The sequence below is a fragment of the Schistocerca piceifrons genome, chromosome 1 (assembly GCF_021461385.2).
Source record: "Schistocerca piceifrons isolate TAMUIC-IGC-003096 chromosome 1, iqSchPice1.1, whole genome shotgun sequence".
NCBI classification, from domain to species: domain Eukaryota; kingdom Metazoa; phylum Arthropoda; class Insecta; order Orthoptera; family Acrididae; genus Schistocerca; species Schistocerca piceifrons.
Window position 1 is genome coordinate 103,756,991 of NC_060138.1, and position 21,667 is coordinate 103,778,657.

General features: G+C 41.9%; 1 protein-coding gene across 3 annotated transcripts in view; it reads left to right on the top strand.

Annotated features, from left to right (window-relative positions):
• LOC124783974 (exocyst complex component 6B) overlaps positions 1–21,667 on the top strand; it is a 170,739-nt gene that overhangs the window by 58,375 nt on the left and 90,697 nt on the right. For all 3 annotated transcript variants that reach the window (XM_047254065.1, XM_047254063.1, XM_047254064.1), the window contains exons 4-6: positions 10,636–10,737; positions 10,820–10,922; positions 17,621–17,702. In XM_047254065.1, coding sequence (XP_047110021.1) covers positions 10,636–10,737; positions 10,820–10,922; positions 17,621–17,702 — 287 coding nt within the window. The remainder of the gene's footprint in view (positions 1–10,635; positions 10,738–10,819; positions 10,923–17,620; positions 17,703–21,667) is intronic.

Here is a 21,667-nt window from a genome sequence, read left to right on the forward strand (position 1 = left end):
CTTCCTGTTACTCCCCCGGTGTCATGCCCACAGATCCCTACCCAGATGGGCTTTAGACAAGGCAGACTGGGTAGCCTTCACCTCTGCTGTCACCACTGAATTTACCCCACATGGTGCAATCAATGTTGTGATTGAGCAGATCACTGCAACGATAGTTTCTGTGGCGGAAAACGCGATCACTCATTCTCTAGAATGCCCCTGGCAAAAGACAGTCCCTTGGTGGTCGCCGGAAGTTGCTGAGGCAATTAAAGAGCGTATGCGAGCTCTACAGCAACATAAGTGGCACCCTTCCCTAGACCACCTAACAGCCTTTAAGCGGCTCCGTGCCCATGTTTTCCAGCTTATAAAAAGACAGAATCAGGATTGTTGGGAGAGGTATGTGTCGACCATTTGGTGCCATACGTCACCTTCCCAAGTCTGGATGAAGATCAGACATCTTTTTGGGTACCATACCCCCAACAAGTTTCCCTAGCGTTAACATCTGTGGCATGCTCTCTGCCGACGCAAACGCAATTGCCAAGCACTTTGCTGAGCACTGTGCTTGTGCATCTGCATCAGAGAACTACCCCCCAACCTTTTGGTCCCTCAAATGGTGGATGGAAAGGAAAGTCCTCTTGTTCACTACATGCCACAGTGAACCCTATAACACCCCATTTAAAGAGTGGGAGCTCCTCGGCACCCTTGCACATTGCGCCGACACGGCTCCTGGGGCGGATTGTATCCACAGTCAGATGATTAAACATCTCTCATCTGCATACAAGTGATATCTCTGGGTCATCTTCAACCGGATCTGGTGTGATGGCATCTTTCCATCGCAATGGCGGAGGAGCTCCATCATTCTGGTGCTAAAACCCGGTAAAAATCCGCTTGATGTGGGTAGTGTTCTCAGTAAGCTACTGGAATGTATGGAGCGTCAGTGGTTGGGTTGGGTCCTGGAGTCACGTGGCCTACTGGCTCCATGTAGGGCAGCTTCCACCAGGGTCACTCTACCACTGATAACCTTGTGTCCCTCTAGTCTGCGATCCGAATAGCCTTTTCCAGATGCCAACACCTGGTTGCCGCCTTTTTTACTTACGTGAAGCATACAACACTACCCGGCGACATCAAATCCTTGCTACATTGTATGAGTGGGGTCTCCAGGGCCCGCTCCCGATTTTTATCCAAAACTTCCTTTCGCTCCGTACCTTCTGTGTCCAAGTTGGTGCCTCCCATAGTTCCCCCCATATGCAGGAGAATGGCATTCCGCAGGGCTCTGTATTGAGTGTATCTCTATTTTTAGTGGCCATTAATGGCCTAGCAGCAGCTGTAGGGCTGTCAGCGTCCCCTTGTCTGTATGCGGATGACTTTAGCATTTCGTATTGTTCCTCCAGTACTTATATTGCAGAACATCATCTATAGGGAGCCATTCACAAGGCGCAGTCATGGGCTCTAGCCTAGGGCTTCCAGTTCTCAGTGAAGTCATGTGTCATGCACTTCTGTTGGCATCATACTGTTCATCCGGAACCTGAACTTTATCTTAATGATGATCCACTCACTGTAGTGGAAACATGTTGATTCTTAGGACTGGTTTTCAGCGTCCGATTGACTTGGCTACCCTACCTTTGTCAGCTTCAGCGGAAGTGCTGGCAGCACCTCAATGCTCGATGCTGCCTGAGCAACACCAACTGGGGTGCAGATCGCTCTACGCTGCTGCAGCTCTGCAGAGCCCTTGTTCAATCCTGCCTTGACTATGAGAGTCTGGTTTATGGTTTGGCGGCACCCTCAGCATGCATTTACTTGATCCGGTGCACAACTGTGGCGTTCACCTTGCGACGGGAGCTTTTAAAACGAGACCAGTGACTAGTGTCCTGATGGAGGCCGGAGTCCCTCCATTGCGGATCCGATGTGCACAACTGCTCACCAGTTATGTTGCACACATTTGTAGTTCTCCTGATCATCCGAAATACCTTCTCCTTTTCCTACCCACGGCAGTTCATCTCCTGTATTGCCGGCCCAGGTCAGGACTCCTGATTGCGGTTCACGTGTGATCCCTTCTCTCCGAACTGGAGTCCTTCCCTTTACCACCTCTACTTGTGGTCCATTCGTGTACACCTAAATGGTGTACACCTCGGCCGAAGCTTCGTCTGGACCTTTTGCATAGCCTTAAGGACTTAGTTAAACCTGCCACTCTCCACTGTCCCTTCCTCTTGATTCTTGACGTATTCCGGGGCTCTGAAGTTGTTTACACCGATGGCTCAATGGCTGGTGGTAATTTTGGCTTTGCCTATGTCGACAGAGCCTATATTGAACAGCATTCCTTGCCTGCTGGCTGCAATGTATTCACTGCAGAGCTTCTGGCCACATCTCGTGCACTTCACTACATCTGTTCGTGTTCTGGTGAGTTGTTTATTCTCTTTTCTGACTTCCTGAGCAGCTTACAAGCTATTGACCATTGCTACCCTTGCCATCCTTTGGTAGTGACCATCCAAGAGTCCATCTCTGCCAGAGAATAGTCCAGTCGTTCAGTGGTGTTTGTGTGGACCCCGGGACACGTCGGACTGCCAGAAAACGAACTTGCTGACAGGCTGGCCAAACAGGCTACGCAGAAACTGTTCCTGGAGATGGGCATCTCTGAGACTGACCTGCATTCTTTCTAATGGGGACTGATGACCGTAGATGTTAAGTCCCATAGTGCTCAGAGCCATTTTCTGTCTTACGTCGCAAGGTTTTTCAGCTTTGGGAGACGGAGTGGCATAACAGTATGCAAAGCAAACTGTGTGTCATTAAGGAGACTGTGAATGTATGGAAGTCTTCCCTGTGGGCTTCTCGCAAGGAATCAGTTGTTCTTTGTCCGCTCCACATTGGCCATACATGGCTCACACGTTTACCACCTCAGCGTTGCTGCGGCTCCCAAATGACAGTCGTCCACCTCTTACTGGACTGCCCACTTTTAGCCGCTCTGCAGTGGACTTCTAACTTTCTCAGCACCCTACCTTTGGTGTTGGGCAACATTGCTCCAACAGCAGCTTTAGTTTTACGTTTTATTCGTGAGGGTGGGTTTTATCAATTGATCTGAGTTTTAGCACATGTCCTTTGTCCCTCTGTGTCCTCCACCCTAGGGCTTTTAGGATGGAGGTTTTAATGTGTTGCAGAGTGGCTGACTTCTCCTTTTTTATTCTCTTGGTCAGCCAGACATGGTAATCTGCTTTCTTGTTATTGATCTCTTCTCCCTATTTCTTGCCTCTCTCTGTGGTTTTCTTGTCCTGTTTTGTCCATGGTAGCATTTGTTGTCCTTCTGTCATTCTTTTGGTTCTTCCTTTCTCCTGTTATTGTGCCATACATCATCTTTGTTTTCTTCTTTCCCTTGGGTAATTGTTCTGCTGGGAACAAGGGACCGATGACCTCACAGTTTGGTCCTTTTCCCCCCTTATAAACCAACCAAGCATCCCTACACAACCCCTGCTCCCAGCTCCTTACCTCTTGGCTCATATCCCTGTAGCAGATGTAGATGCAAGACCTGTCCCATAAATCCTCCCACCGCCACCTACTCCATTTCAGTCACAAACATCACGTATCAAAGGTAGGGCTACCTCTGAAACCAGTTATGCATTCTAAAAGCTAAGTTGCAAGCATTGTGCTGCATTCTATGTGGGCTTGACAACCATCAGGCTGTCCACATGAATGGCCACTCACAAACTGTGGCCCAGAACCAAGTGGACCACTCTGTTGCTGAATACACTGTCTGACAGAACATTCTTCATTTCAATGACTGCTTCACAGCCTGTGCCATATGTATCCTTCCCACCAACACCAGATTTTTTGAATTGCATAAGTGGGAACTCTCCCTGCAGTATATCCTACATTCCTATAACCCTCTTGACCTCAAACTTTGTTAGTCATTTTTCTGATCCATCCAGCCCCATCCCTATTCCAGCACTACACAGCCCTCATTCCACCAACACAAGCAGTCTTTTTAGTTCTCTCTCTTTTGCCGCTACCCCCCTTCCCACCTCTCCCCTGCCCTCCATCTAATCTCCCGACTGCACCTAGCTGCCCTACCCTCTCTCCACCTCATCCTTGCGTGCTCCCCAGCAGCACGTCACTGTCCCCTCTGCTATCCTTCCCCCTCCCTGACCCAGCATCCTTCTTATCCTCAACCAGTTGCCGCTCCCATTATGCATTGCTGCTGTTGCTCGCAGTGTGACTTCAGCTACCAGAGGCTGTGTGTGTGTGTGTGTGTGTGTGTGTGTGTGTGTGTGTGTGTGTGTGTGTATTTGTTGGGCAAAAGCTTGAATTGTAACAATGCCTATCTGCAATTCGGCATCTCTGCAGTATGGTGAGTACCAACTTTCCATTTCACAATATTGTTACATTCCATCCTGGATTGGCCATTTTCAAAACAAATGTATATTTTCATCGTTTGTCATGAGCTAAGGGTTCCCATCATTGCAATTGAAGCTTTATGCCAAAACTGAAGAGTTAATGCTAAGCTGTTTACGTCATTTAGTAGCTTGGGCAAATTAAAACTCTCTTTCAGCTTCTGTGCATTGTAAAGAGCAGAAGTAGTCCAGCAGCATTGCATCTTGGTATTCCATGGCAGGATTACAAAAGTAATTAACTTTAATAACGGTGGCCGGAAATTAAGAGGTAAAATTGACATATACACATCAAGGTGACAGAACGTATGTGCAGTTTAACCAGCAATTCAACTCTCAACAAAGAAACACTTTAAACCCCCTTCTTCACTATACTCTTCTTTTTAGATCCTAGTGACTATCAAGTTTCTTCCAGGTGTTGTAATTATGATATGAACTACTGATTTTGAGTAAGTTACTATTTATAGTAACAAAGCAGATCAGAGAAAATATATTGAGCAGTTGTTGTAATGATCTGAAGATCTGTAAACAGATTTCTGCAAGGGTGCCTAAGATGGATTCAGCACATAATTCTTATAGCCCGTTTCTGTGCATGTAACATTAAATAATAATAATAATAACATTAAATAATATAGCCCGTTTCTGTGCATGTAACATTAAATAATAATAATAATAATAATAATGTATTGTAACATATTTGTGTTTGACGATTTTTGGATTTTTGTGAAGAGTAAAGCAGGTTGGTTACAATGTATAAATGCCAACACTAAACAAAATGAAAAAAATGAATGCAAAAGTTAATTGACCAAAACTAAAGCTGAAGTTCAAGACTTTGTCTCGACAGTGTTCAAAAGTAAAAACTAACAGTACAGATGATGTTTGCTGAGAAGGTGATAACATCAAGGATCCCAGGTCTACAAAAGCATGCACCAATTTTATGCATCCCTCATCAATGGCTAATAATGCTAGTCCAATGAATGTCTCGATGACATAATGTGGAATTTTGATGAGCATTTAAAGAGTTACCTACCAGTGAGACGTGATGCACCAGAGAAGCCAAATACTGCAAAGCAGATTTTCGTGTTCATGGAGAAGACATAAGATACATTAGACTGTTCTCTTGCTTTGTTCATCATTAGAATTTGTAACTCTGGTTATAATAAATAGTTTATATGAGAATCGGAAATGTTTTTCCTGGAATATGATGTGTGGATTCTTGAATGAAGTAGAGCATTGGTTGACGTATCTGGCTCATTTTCACTGGCCATCCCAGTTTAAGTTTGTTTTGTTTTTCCTAAGTCACATCAAGGAATGCAACAAAGTCATAGGTGATTGCTTCTTTCTTCCTTGTGCTATGTGAGGTAGTACTCTGGCTCTAATAACACCAACGCTAGTTCCAGTTTTCCTTTCTTGAAGCTGGGCATGCCCATTGAAATGAGCAGCAAGATAATTTTTAATTGCTAGTATGACACATCAGATGATCTTTTCATTTAAATGAAACATGTAATTCATTGTGTTCAAGCTAAAGAAGGTTAGTGTCCAGAAATGTAGAGAGCACTAGTTTTAGTGAGAGAACATCGAGAATGTGATTTTCTTAAAGGTTCTAAGGACAAGTTTGCAGATCACATTAACTCAGTTTGAAATTGATTTGTGTGAAAAGTCAGGTTATCTATAATGAATCAGATCTCAGTGCATTCTTGCACTATGTAAGAACACAGTTACTAACAGAAAAAAACATTACTTTCATCATGATTTTTCATTGTTTTTTCACATTTATGACGTGAATTAAAACACAGTTGATATCTGAGAACCTGTATAGGAGCAATGTAAATCCAGCATTTATCACAACCTTTCCATTGCAATAAGTGTTCGTTTAATACATTATAGTATCTTTTATTCATCCTTTGAACATGCTGTACATGATACGGACAAATCACTTCCATCTAAGTGTACAAGATGTAGATAAATAACATGGAAATATATTTTTGTTGTAATTGTGTACTCATCATCATCAGTTATCTGCTATATTAGCAGGTCCTTTGCCTCTCCATTTTCTGCGATCCATTGCTTCCTTCTTAAGGCTGCTGTATGTTGTACCGTCCATCATGTCATCCAGTATCTGGAATCTCTTCCTTCCTCGCTTTCTTTTCCCTTCTACATAACCTTCTAAAACTGTTTTTATCAGTCCGTCATTCTTTCTTAATATATGCCCAATCCAATTTCTTTTTCTTCTCTTTATTACATCTAGTAACTGCCTTTTGTCTCCCACTCTTCTCAGTACCTCTTCATTTTTTACTCTGTCCATCCAACTTATTCCTTCCATCTTCCGCCATGTCCAGATCTCAAAAGCCTCCAGCCTTTCTCTGTCTCTTTTCCTCATAGTCCATGTTTCAGCGCCATATAGAAGAACACTCCATACAAGACATTTTATGAGTCTCTTTCTGAGTTCTCTGTCCATACTGCTGCAGAAGATTCTCCTTTTCTTATAAAACGCCTCTTTTGCCATTGCTATCCTTGTTTTAATTTCTGTGGTGCACTTCCAGTCGGTGTCTATCCTGCTTCCAAGATACTTAAAATTTTGCACCTGTTCTAGTTTTTCTCCATTCAGCACAATTTTTAGTTCCTTATTTCCTCCTATTGCCAATACTTTTGTTTTATTTGTGTTAATTTTCATTCCATATTTTTTTCCGTTAGTTGCAATGGTGTCCACCAAATCCTGTAATTCTTTTTCCCCTATGGCTAGAAGGACCATGTCATCAGCAAATCTCAAGCACCCTACTCTTCTTCCTCCAATTTCTACTCCTTTGTCATCTAATGAGCATTGGTCAATCATATTTTCCAAGTACAGGTTGAAAAGAGTAGGTGATAAACAGCATCCTTGTCTTACTCCTTTCCCTAGTCTGATCCAGTTCGTACTTTCTCCTCTCACTTTAACTGAAACTTTTTGATTAAGGTACAATGAGTTTATAAGTCTTCTGGTTTTCCAGTCCACTCTCTTTTCCCTCATAATAGTCGCCAGCTTGTCCCAAACCACATTGTCAAATGCCTTTTCTAAATTGATGAGGCACATATATAGGTCTCTTCCTTTTTCAATAAACCTTTCTCCTAAGATTCGTAGGAGCCCTATTGCACCTCTGGTGCCCGTATTCCGTCTAAAGCCAAACTGCTCCTCGCCGAGATTCTCCTCTATTACTTTTTCAAGTCTTTTATTAATTATTCTTAACATCACTTTGGCTGCATGTGAAATGAGGCTGATTGTCCTGTGCTCGCTGCATTTCTTGGTTCCTTGTTTTTTCGGCAATGGAATCATTACTGTTGTCAAAAAGTCCTCAGGCCATTCACCACTGTCATATATTTTATTACATAACCTCAATATTTCTCTTATTCCATTGTGGTTCAAGCATTTTAGTATTTCTCCCGGTATTGTATCTGTACCTACTGCTTTGCCATTTTTCATTGCAGCAATAGCAGACTTTACTTCTTCCATTATGATGGTCGGTCCTTTCTCTTCATCACTTACACTGTTGTGTGATTCAAGTTCCAGAGTTTCTGGTTTGCTATTTGTGTCATATAGCTCTTTTATATATTCTTCCCATCTCTGGAGGACATCGTCACAATCTTTATACACTACCTCTTCGTCTTTACTCAAAATTTCCATAGTAGCACTTCCTGCTCTGTTTTGTTCCCATGTCATAGTCTTTACTCTGTTGTATAGTAAGTCGTATCTTCCTTTCCTGTCCAGTTCTTCAATTTCATCACATTCCTCTTTTAGCCATTTTTTCCTAGCCTGCTCTGTTTCTCTTCGCAGTTCGTTATTTAACCTTCGGTATATCTTTCTTGCATCTTCAGTGTTCTTGTTTTTGAATTTTCTTCTCTCCTCCATCTTGGAAATCATTTCTTGTGTGACCCATGGTTTTTTTGACCTTTTCCCTTTTACATATCCTATATTTTGCTGTCCTGCTTTAATGATTCCTTCTTTCAGCATATTCCAGTACTCATTGGCATTATCAGGTGCTTCTTTGTCTCGTAATGTGTTTAGAAAGTCCCGAGACAGCATTTCTGTAATTTGTTCTTTGTTGGACCTTATCTTCTCTAGATCCCATTTCTTCACCATTGTCGCCTTTTTCAGTTTTTTCATTCTTATTTCTATTTCTGCCATAAGTAAGTTGTGGTCACTATTAATATCTGCACCTGGTAATGTGTGCGCCTTCTTGATTCCATTCCTGTATCTTTCTTCTACCAGTATAAAATCGATTTGGTTTCTATATTTATCCCCTGGTGATTTCCAAGTGTAGAGCCTCCTCTTATGGTTCTTGAACCATGTGTTTGCCACTATCAGCTGTCTTTCCCTGCAGAAGTCAATTAACCATTCACCTCTGTCATTTCTCTTTCCAAGACCATGACTGCCTACTATGTTTCCCTCTTTCCCTTCTCCCACAATGGCGTTCCAGTCTCCCATTACTATTTTGCAGCATTTTTTATTTTCGTCCATTATTCTCTCTATTACATTGTACGTTTCCTCTACAATTTGGTCATCATGTTCTGAAGTTGGCATATACACCTGGACAATCAGTAAATCTTTTTGTGCTCCTTTCAGCCTTACACGAATAACCGGTCATTTGCATAGTCTACATATTCCACACATTTAGCCAATTCCTTTGTCATAATCATTCCTACTCCATTAATTCCTATTACTTCTCCTCCTGAGTAGTAGAATACATATTCATCTGACTGGAACTCTCCATGTCCATTCCATCTTACTTCAGCAACTCCTACGAGGTCCATATGATTCTTTTCCATCTCTCTTTTAAGGTTTTCTAGTTTTCCTGCTTGTAGCAGAGTTCTGACATTCCAGGTACCAATTCTCGTTTTGATTTTTTGCCTCCTTTCAAGTTGTCCCCCCCCGGAGATCCGAATGGGGGACTATTTTACCTCCGGACACTGATTTAACATGAGAGGAAGCCATTTTTTGTGCATAAAATGGAGACTGCATTATGCAGGGAAGATAATCTGCGGTGGTATTCCGTTGCCTTCCGCAGTTCTGGAGGCCGCCCCTAACATGGGATACAGACGCCTTTTGCAGCCGCCCACTCCGGGTCAGACGCTGCATGAGAAGTATAGGTTGGAAAATGAAAGACCCCTAGCCCTCGAAACCTAATAGCGTCAGGGTCGGAAAAGAACAAGAGCTGGCCGAGGGTGGCCAGATAGGAAAGATAAGAGTGAGGAGCCTGGCATAAGTAAGTGGAAGCAATGCCAGGACTCAGCTCGGGGCCCTGTGGTCGCCAGCCACGTATCACTAGGTGTGACTCCCTGAGGTAAATTGTGTACTAATATGATGAAAATCATACATTATAATTCACGACTCATCATTCTGAAAGTCTCTCTCTCTCTCTCTCTCTCTCTCTCTCTCTCTCTCTCTCTCTCTCTCTCTCTCTCTCTCTCTCCCTCCCCCTCCCTCCCTCCCTCCCTCTCTCTCTCTCTCTCTCTCCCCCCTCTCCCTCTCCCTCTCCCTCTCCTTCTCCCCCTCCCCCTCCCCCTCCCCCTCCCCCCACACACACAGGGGGAGGGGGGGGGGGGAGAGAGAGAGAGAGAGAGAGAGAGAGAGAGAGAGAGAGAGAGAGAGAGAGAGAGAGAGAGAGAGCGAGCGAGCGCTGACACAACTTCATTCACACTTCACACTCCACACTCATAATTTCGCTCATGCAGTTATCATTGATCTTCACCGAGCTCAGTTCCACTGCTTTCCAGGTGCCAAACTGCGTGAAACAGAAGCAGCAGCAGAAACGTTCTTTGTATTAAAGACATAGTGAAATACATCACTTGTATTCTTAAACATAATGGCAGACTTGTGTCAGTGTGACAAAGTTAAGTATGCGCCCCCCCCCCCCCCCCCCCAAAAAAAAAAAAGGGATAATCACAGCGTTACAAATTTAAAGCTGTGTGAAATGAAGTGCAGGGTTTTGAGGAGAATATAAAGTTCACTCTGGTTCAGATTCCATGTTAAACTGTTGGTCCCTTCCTACAAATGGCAGGATAAGACAATTTAAAGGTCCGAGGAAGGCAGTGGCATATCACCTTCCTTGGCACCATATGTAGTAAAGCACATCAGTGTTCAAACCAACCTGCAGCTTGATGACAGCTTTACCTTTTTCACCTAGTTCTTCATATCTCAAACATTATTAAAATACTTTTATGCCATCTGTATATCGATAGTGTAATTTTCTTTTCAAAATTCTCTTTGACTAAATTTTGTTCATTACCAATATTATACTTGTTTCAGATATTACCCTGCATTAAAAACACTGGAGCAATTAGAGCATCTTTATCTTCCCCAAGTGGCTAACTATCGTTTCTCTCACCAGATGCGTGAAAATATACCTGTGTGAGTATAATCAATGCTGTATATGTGCTGTGCTAGGTTGTCGAAATGTACAATTGAAATTCATACTAGAAACTTTTCTCAGGTTGAGGGAGAATATCAAGGAAGCTTCCATGTCAGACCTGAAAGACTTTCTGGAGAACATCAGAAAGTTTTCTCCAAAGATAGGAGAAGTGGCAATGAAGCATGTAAGTAGTTGAGGTATATGTTTGTTTGCATTTGTCTTCAGTATGGGATAATAGAATAAATTATTCTGTTTAATACCAGTTGCTGGCCACAGAATTATAGAAACATGAGTATCTAGAGACTAGAGCTTTCCTCTTTATGTTGTGCAATTACCTTTACACAGTATGTGCAGAAATTGTTGAATGATGCTTCACAACATTTTGACTGTTTTCTGTGATAGCGCTATTTCTTATTAGTAGTAGACAAAGTTTCCACCACTGTTGTAATGAATCAGAGTGACTGCCTGGCAGAGGACCACCACCAGTTGTCTAACACAGACACCTACAAGCCCTGCTAAAGTGACCCCATCCCAGAAGTCCAGCATAAAATACAATCCCTGCTGAAATTGTTAGGCCCTTCTCAGAACCTCTCCCCTGAATCCATCTATCTACTCACACCAACAACAGTCTGCACACCTTCCTTCTACATGCTCCCCAAAATCCACACACCTAAGAATCCTGGGGGCCCCATTGTGGCTGGTTACAGTGTCCCCACTGAAAGGATCTCGGCCCTTGTTGACCAACATCTGCAACCAGTTGTCCAAAACATAGTCTCCCACATTAAAGATACCAACCAATTCCTACATCCCCTCACCCTTACCTCCTGGGTCGCTACTCATCACTGTAGACACAACCTCCTTATACACCGACATCCCTCATGTCCATGGCCTTGCTGCAATTAAACACTATCTCTCCTAATGCCTTACAGACTCCAAACCCACCACTTCATTCCTCGTACACCTAACCAACTACATCCTAACCCTTAACTACATCACCTTTGAAGGGGAGGTATACAAACAAATTTGTGGCACAGCCATGGGCACCCGACGGCACCCTCCTATGCCAACCTCTTCATGGACCACCTAGACGAAACATACCTAGCTTCCCAAAACCCCAAACCCCTGGTCTGGTTCAGGTTTATCAATGACATCTTTATAATCTGGGCCCAAGGCCAGGTCACCTTATCCTCATTCCTCCACAATCTCAAGACCTTCTCTCCCATCCAATTCACCTGGTCCTCCTCCACCCATCGTGCCAACTTCTTAGATATCAATCTCATCCTCTAAGATGGCTCCATCCACACCTCGGTCCCCATAAAACCCACCTATCACCAACAGTACCTGCACTTTGACAGCTGCCATCCCTTCCACACCAAAGAATCCCTCCTATACAACCTGGCCACCTGTGGCAGACGCATCTGCAGTGACGAGAACTCCCTCTCTCAGTACGCTGAAGGCATCACAAAGGCCTTCGCAGACAGGCAAAACCCTCCAGACCTAATACACAAACAGATCTCCCTGCCACGTCCCCACACACATACCTGATGCTCACCTCGACCCCAAGAACCAACCACAAAGAAGCACTCCCTTGTCACTCAATGCCACATGGGACTGGAACAACTGAACCACATCCTTCATCGGGGCTTTGAATATCTATCATCATGCCCTGAAATGAGGGACATCCTACACAAGATATTCCCATCTCCTTCCAAAGTGGAGATCTGCCACCCATACAACCTCCACAACATCCTAGTCCATCCCAATGCCACTCCCACCCCCAATACCCTGCCAAAGGAATCAGAACCTTATGGAAGACTCCGATGCCAGACCTGCCCAATCCACCCACTCAGCACTACCTACTCAGTCCCGTTGCAAGCTTATCGTACCCCATCAGAGGAGGGGCCACATGTGAAAGGAGTCATGTTATATACCAGCTCTGCTTCAACCACTCCACAGCATTTTACATTGGTATGACAACCAACTAGCTGTCAACCAGAATGAATGGCCACTGCCAATCTGTTGCCAAAATCAAGGTGGACTACCCAGTGGCACAACATGCAAGATTGCAGCGGCTGCTTCACCACCTGTGCCATCTGGATCCTCTTCAACACCACCAATTTTTCTGAGCTGCACAGATGGGAGCTATCCTTACAGCACATCCATCGCTCCCATAACCTCCCTGGTCTAAACCTAAGGTAACTCACTGAACCCCCACTCCCCACCCAATAGTGTGTGTGCGTGTGTGTGTGTGTGCGTGTGCGTGTGCGCGCGCGTGTGTGTGTGTGTGTGTGTGTGTGTGTGTGTGTGTGTGCGCGCGCGCGCGCGCGCGCGAGCGGATGTGCGGGCGCGCGCGCGCGCGCGCGCGCGCGCGCGCGCGCGCGCGCGAGCGGATGTGCGGGCGCGCGCGCGCGCGAGCGAGCGGATGTGCGGGCGCGCGCGCGCGCGCGCGCGCGAGCGGATGTGCGGGCGCGCGCGCGCGCGAGCGAGCGGATGTGCGGGCGCGCGCGCGCGCGAGCGGATGTGCGGGCGCGCACGCGTTCATGCACGCATGTGCATGTGGGTGTGCTCATGCGTATACCATCCTAGCACCCTCTCCCAATTTTTGGCAGCTGCCATCTCCTGCCCTAGTCTATGAAATTATGTGCTCAGCTGCCTGCCACCTGCACCCCTTGCTAGCCCAAAAATAGCTCCCCACTGTCTCACAAGCTACCAGATGCTTCCTCTGAATCCCCTCCCTGCCCCCCCCCCCTCCCCCCCATCTCTCTTCATCTCTCACCCAAGCCCAATCTGCACCCCCACCTCACCCCAGTACACTCACCATGGACCAGGGAAGAGCTGGCAGTCAACCGAGCACAATGTAGGGAGCCAGTCGTATGCAGGTGTGTGTGTGTGTGTGTGTGTGTGTGTGTGTGTGGTTGGGGGGGGGGGGTGGGGGGGTGGTTAGTGGGTGGGTGCAAAAGGGATTCCATTCTGAAAGCTAGCAAAGCTCTGTTCTTTTCGTTTGTGTACCTATTGACGACACAGGACTTCTGCCTTTTGGTGAGTCGTCTCCTTTATTCCTAAGTAATTCATAATTCTCAAACTGAACTTTCTGTACATTATTATTAGTTTTTTGTATTCAGCTCATTTTATTTTTATTTATTTTCAATATCATAAGAGAAAATAGAAATGTGATTAAAATTCTGATTCAGTAGTCATATGTAACGATTTTGACAGATTGAGATTCTTAATAGTTCATTATATTGCCTGCTTCTACTTAAATAATTGTGTACAGTCCTCACTTGTAATTTTTTTGGTATTGGAATTAATGTTCCTCCATAGCTGAGTGGTCAGCACGACGGACTGCCATGTGTTGTGGTTCTGGGTTTCATTTGTAGTCAGATCGGAGATTTTATCCGATCGGGGACTGGGTTTTGTATTGTCGTCATCATCATCATCATCATCATCATCATCACCATCATTATTGTGAAAATCATCATGCAAGTTGCTGAAGTGGCATCAAATAAAAAGACTTGCTCTAGGTGGCTGAACAACCCTCATGGGTCTCCTGACCAGTGATGCTGTACAATCATTTCATTTCAATGTTCCCTCAGTTCTACAGTTCAGTCACTGAGTGTTTTCATCTTGGCTCACTCACTGTCCATTCCAGTTGTTAGACATTCCATATTTGCAACATTTATGTGTCATTCATTCGGCACTTTAGTTTTCACCATTATTCTGCCAAAATATGTTTCATTATTAAAGTCTACATCAGTAATGAAAATGGTGACTAACTTATTCTACATCCTCATGATTCCTTTCTGTTCCTTAATGTGTGTACATTACTGTTTCTCTAGGCCACTAAATCCAAAATTGATATTTTTATAAAGTTTTTCAGTACTGTCATTAATAGTTTTATGGTTGAATGTCAAACTTCTGGTTCAGGTGTTCAGGGATTGGTGCCCCACTTGGTCTAAGAATTGTTTCCTGGCATTTGATATGTGAGTAGTGCTGTTCTTGCCATCCAGAGGTTTGTGAATGCAAATGTGAAAATGCCAAATTTGCACCGTATTTGTGACCATATGTTGAGTTGTGAGTGTTTCATTAACTACCTGTTGAGCCATTTATCATTCCAGGAAAAGGTAAGAATTTAACCAGCTCCATTAGGGAAAAAACCCGTAAAGAGAAAGTGTAGAGGTATTACATGCACCAAACAAGAATGTTTCCCTATCTAACTGATGTTTAATACAACAGTGAAGACTGAGGTTTTGGAACAAGTGCGAAGGAGTAAAAACAAAAAATGTTGGTGTAAGGAGACTTTGACTGAATGTGAGGAATAAATCACTCAGAAACGTTTACTGATAGCAGTATAAGTCTACCGTATCTTGCTGAATGATGTGCAGTGATGTGAACCAGGTGAAACAATTACCTGAATATTCATAATTATTTTCTGATTCAATTTTTACATTTCACATTTTTCAACTTAAAGTTTCTCATTTGCGCTACTCAGTCCAATCTCTCTATGTTGCAAAATTAACTTTCTCGCATTAGAAAGGGACAGCTGCTGGATTCAGCAGCCAAAGACTGTGGTCTTGCCTGTGTTGTGAGTTGCATTTGTGTGTGTGTGTGTGGGGGAGGGGGGGGGGGGGGGGGTGGGGGGGGACTCCCGACAAGGTTGTGTTGGCGGAAAGCTCAGTTTCTGACAGTCTTTTTGTTGTGTCTATATGCAATTCAGCAAATCCGCTATGTGGTGAATAGTAACTATCCTTTTCAGAAAACACAATTAAACTTTCACTGTGCAAACTGGTTTCAGCTCTGCCTAGGACCATTTTAAGGCACAAGTGACACAAGGCATCACTTGGAGTACCAAGCTGAGAGTGGCCCCAGAGACGCTACAACTATAAGATTTCTTTACAGGCTATATCACTATTGGTAGCCACTGTTTGGGACTAGGACTGTTGATATTTTTAAAAATGTTGGGAATCCAGTATATCAATATTTAAAAAAAAAAATATCATTTTTGGATCTCGATATATCAAAAGAAAGTATTGATATGTCGATGGGAAAAATATCGACATACATGCCTGTAAAAATATCAGCTGCACATTGTAAATATACTGCCGGTTTTAGAGCTGTATCTTTAAGTATTGATATATTATTGTATATTCTGTGTGTCAACAAGCTAGCAGCCCACGTATCCCCCTTCAGGCAAGAAATTAAAGGAAAACGATGCCCGTTCACACTTGGGGATAACCACTTTGCTAACAGTGGTAACAGCATAACAGCATGTAAGTGGCACAATAAAAGGTGTCCAATGGGTACAGCGTTCAGTTTAATCATGCATCAGATTTGTCTGGAACACTTCATATCAACTTCCCCGTTTTTTTCATTTATGCCAACACCAGCGACCCAGCAGTTGTAGTGTCAGAGTTTTGTGGTGAAGATAAACGTCACAGTTTCTGTTGGTTGTGCCAAGTGCAGATTACATCAGCATTTCCCATCACACGTATCTGCCTACCATGAAGACAAATTTTGTCATTTAGATTTTTGTTCATCATTTTCAGCAACTGTTTTTGAAGAATGCTGATGTGAAGAAGTAGCACACTAGTTGTGTTCAATATTGTTTTTTAACACACTGGTGTGCTATTTCTTCACTTCAGAAATCTTATTACATTCACACCACCACTCCCCCTTTCCACAGTGCAATCAAACTTCATCTTTTGTAACACATGTACTTGCTTCACAAAGTCGAAAAGAAAGATTGGACATGATGAAATTGCAAAAAGTAGTAAGACTCTTTCACACAGTGAAAGTAAAATTCCATTCTACTACAATTTCAGATGAACAACTTCAAATATATACCAAAAACTGTGAAAAAAAAATAGAAATAGACTAACAAAATAAAACTGGAAGAAGAAATCGACAATAGCATGGATTACAGAAGTAAGAAAAGATCTTGAAAGAAACAACATCAAAGAATCAGAAATAGCAGAAAAAAACCATTTTAAAAACAAAAAACTGAATTTGGAAGGCTTTCAAAGCAGAATAAATAAAAAATCGGGAACAACATGGATAGAAGAAAGGAAGAGACTTCATGGGGCGAAAATGAGGGAATACTGGAAAAATAGGAAACAACAACAAAGGCAGAAGAGGAACTGAAGTTGTTAACGTGATCCTAGTTGGTCAATACGATTGTAAATAATAATAATAATAATTTGCACTCAATATTGCCATTTTGATATTGATTTATTGGGTAAAAAGGTATAGCCAATATTCGAATATATTTTTTGGAAAAAGGGTCGATATTTTATTAACGGCCCTAATTGGGACACCAAGCTGAAAGTAGAGCACAACTGCAACATTTGTATACAGTGCGTATCACAATTAGCAGTGAGAACTTAAACAAGCGAAACTGCACAAGGAAAAAGGGGCAAGGAAAGGGAACCAAATGATAGGTATGTTGCTATCTTTACTCCTTAAATATCTATTTGAGCAACAGTTTCACATGTTTATTAAAAATATGTGAATATGGCAATATGCTGGTTACTTACAGGTGTAACAGTATTATGAAATGGAAAGGTGCCACTCACCATACAGTGGAGATGCTGAGTCGCAGATAGGCACAACAAAAAGACTATCACAAATAAAGCTTTTGGTAAGTCCTTCATAATAGGACCTACTGTCTGGTTTGGAAATCTTAGCATGGCGAAAAATGATTTTTATCTTTACTCTTGCATTATTTACATACCACAAAGGACTTTCCTTTACCATGTTTAAATCAAAGTTTCCTTATACATTACATAAAATTGTAATTGAAAATTTTGATTTTATTTGAAGAAAATTGTCCTTAGCTTTGTGAGAAAACCACAAAATAATGTTTGTTTTTCTTACATTTCAAACCAGACAGCTGAACAAATGGGCAGTGATCCAGGCATTGTGGGAAGGAAGAAACGCAAAGCACCAGCACCTCCGAACCCCTTCACAGGTATGGTTTGTAATGCATGAAGGAAACAATATAAGTTTAATTGAGAAATAGCTGATTACAAAACAAATGTTTTCTGTTTCTCTAAAATATATGTGCTGTATGTCATCTGCCATGGTGTAGCAGTTAAAGCTGCCAATGTGTGGGTTACCAGTTTGATTCCTGGCTCCTGCAATTCTTCATCAGTTAAGATTTATAATTTCTAGATGGTTCTAAGATGTATTTGTTTATGGAAGATTGGAATTTGCTAGAACATTCTGAGTATGTACAATCAGAAGCATTTTGTGCTGAGGCAAGCAGTTCAGTTCTATGTGTGATTTTAAACATGCCTTCAGTGTGAAGTGTTATTTCTTATTGCAGTCATAAATGGCACTTGATTTCTGATTCTACATGACAGTATTATTAATTATTTTTCTGTTTTAAAGCTGAAAGCTAGCTGCTGGTGCTTACTGTGCAATTGGACCATATAAATACTTATGTGAAAAGACAGTGTTTCTATTGTATGATTTATACACAATTTTGTAACAGAATGAAGTGATTCACTTAGACTCCACACTTTCATTTGGGAAAAGTAGGGTTTAAATCTCTTTTCACGTGCCCGTGTTTAGGAGATCTAAATAACTTTAGGCAAATGCCAAGTTGGCATCTTAAACAGTCCAGAGAAACTTTTTTCCCTCAGTGTTTTACAAGTGAGCCTATGCTTTGTTTTTAATTACCTAAATATAATCAACACATTGTCTGCCCCCCATAACTGAGTGGTCAGTTCGACAGAATGTTAATCCTAAGGGCCCGGGTTCGATTCTTGGCTCAGCCGGAGATTTTCTCCACTCAGGGATTGGGTGTTGTGCTATCCTAATCATCATTATTTCATCCCCATCGACACGCAAGTCGCCAAAGTGGCATCAGATTGAAAAGACTTGCACCTAGCGAACAGTCTATTCAACGGGAGGCCCTAGTCACATGACATTTATTTTTACTTTATCAACACATTAATGTCGTACTTTACTATATTCTATTCAGTGTATATTACTGGTAAATAATTACTGTGTTCCTTTAACAGCTTTAAAATTAACTTTTGCCATGAAATGTGGAATGAGCTTTAGTTTTCACTGGGGAGTTCTTAGACATTTCTGAACAATTCGTCAGTTCTTTAAATTAATTACTCCCTATCTATAAATGTTATACACTTTTAACTGAAATTACTGGGATAAACAGAGAGTAAAAATAATAAAACCATTAGCTTTTTGTGCATTCTGAAAAGAATAACACTTTCTTGAAAATGAAAGTAAAACTTTCTCAAAATGGAATCGCATGGTACTAAAATAATTTTCCAACTTAGACAAGTTTCTGGATTACACAAAACTCTCTAGGCTATATAAAATTTGCCAGGTGTCAAGCAAATAAGTATAAATTTGCAATTATTTACATATTTATTTATCCTCACTCCAGCACAGTAGGTGTTCATTTATTGTATATTGAACAATAGAGCACTAATCTATTACACTAACTGATAAATAATACGGCATTTCTGTATTTGTACTCTGACTTTAAATTTGTTTATTGTTATATGTATGTACATGTTATTCCTTTGTTTATTTACTTTAAGTTTCACTTTTTTGCCACATACTAAGGAGGGAAACCTGTTTAAATTTCTTGTTTTTTTTTTTTAAGCAGTTTTCGGCACTGTGAAATAGTTTCAACAGGTTGTGTGCTGCAAATTGCTAACATTGTTCATGCATGCAATAACTTCTTCAGGCATATTAATTTTTCTAATGACATCATTTTGCTCTTCTTCTTCTTCTGTTTCTTTTTCTTCTTCCTTTATTCCCAATGATCTTCTATATTGTGAATTCCTATTCAATCTGTTGCTGAAGTAAAATTGGAGTGAGTTGACAGAAAGTCATCACTTCAAATGTAGTCTCCTACACTACATGAAATAATATTATGAAAAGAATAGTTGCTACTCACCATATAGTGGAGATGCTGAGTCGCATATTAGGATAACAAAAAGACTGCTAGACAGTGAGCTTTTGGCTGACAAGGTCTTCTTTGGAAATAACACACACACACACACACACACACACACACACACACACACACACACAGTCTCTGCCGCTGAATCTGGGAGTCTGGCCTTAGCAAGAGTAAATGCTTTCTGCTTCTTCAACCCTAAGAATAAGAGAATGCATCAATAATCACCTCTAATGGGATTTGGACCCCGGGTGCATTTGCTGTGTTAGGCTGGTTGAACCTGGCGGGAACCAAGTCAATGTCACATTTAATAACTTGACTTTTGGGTGGTGGATTGCATTGTCTAGGAAAAGAACTCGGTGATTTCCTTTTTTCATTAAAGCATTGAAAGGGCCCAGCAATTCTTCCATGACATTACTCACCATCCATACCTTTTTATTGCTTCATCCTCTGACTGGAAGCTTACTGATGCCAATGCTTTGAAACAACATAGTTTTGCACCTTTCAGATCACCAGTGTCTTCTCCATTTCACGTAACATTTGTCCACATGGCAGTTCAGCGAGTCTTTCCATGAGCCTTTTTCAACTGCTGCACTTTTCACCTTTAATTTGCTAGAGATTTTGAAGGCAGTGCACAATAAAACAGTCTGGTTTCATTGGCACTGAACATGTCTTTCAGGTCATAATTTGTAATTAGGTTGTACAGTATTGTCTTCCATTCTGTTGCTACACTTTCCTGCACATCCTTAGCTTCTCCACACACTTCGTTCCACACAATGTCGTGCCTAGCTTTGAAACTGTCCAGCCATCGTGTGGATGCATTGAACTCCACATTTACAAGCTTTTTAGAAACTTTCAGAGCCTCACTCTGCAACATGGGTCCAGCCAAAGGTAAGTTTTTTGCCCGTGTGCTTATGAACCATTCCCACACTATCTAATTAGCTTCTTCATTTCCCATCTTCTTCGCATTTCTTTTAATTTGCCTGTTCCCTTTCATGCGTTCATCCCGTATTTTATCCTTGTTTCTTAAAGTGCCATAAATATCTATTTTACCACATTTGAGACACAACATTATTTCACACACAGAGAATTTGTCTTTCTCTCTCACCCTGATTACATTAATATTTTCGTTAAGTGTTAGCAACACATACTTCCTGTTCGACATCATGTTATCGCTTAAAGTGCTACTAGTCAACTGAAACTGGAGAAAATAATGCAGGCAATGGCATTCTTCAGTGTGCTTGACCTTGTCGGGTAAAACCATTATTTAGTGGAACAACACCCACATCTTTCACTGCACAGAGTGTTAGTAGATGCATAGGAATATTCCAGTTGGCACCCACTTACATCAGTAATAATGGAAAATGAGAAACACCACCAAACAGAGCACTTGCGAAAATAACATTTCCTTTGATGTACCAGCACTGCATGTATGTAGCTCATTGTTGAACAGAACAGTACGATTTGATGTCCACATCTGCAGTACCACACCTTAATACAATAGTGAATAACCTCTGTTTCCGTGTTAGACATGTTCCGCTTTCTACAAACAAAAAAAAGGCATATAAAAGTGTATAGAGTGCATTGAACTGAACTTGTATGGTTGGGCAGATTTCTGAATTGTACATGTTCCGATTTGATCAAGTTCTACTGTATTGAAGTTTAGAAAATGGGCATCTAATTAATAGTCACTGAAAACAAGAAATACCGGAGCAGATCTAATGCATACAAAATGAAAAGATGGTTTAGTCCTTCCATTTTTGTAGCTTTGAAATAGCTCCTTTACCAGGAGAAGTTTTGATTCAGGAAATGAGGCAAGAAAAAGTAAGATGAAGACCCACTGCTGTGAAGGCAAAAATCACTAAATATGGGCTAGAAGTCAGACAATACACAGGACAAGAGACAATGGACTAACAGCCTAGTTTCAGATTTGAGAATGCTAAGAATGAGATGTCATTAATCAAGCAGTCAGAGATGACAGCAAAATATCGAATTAT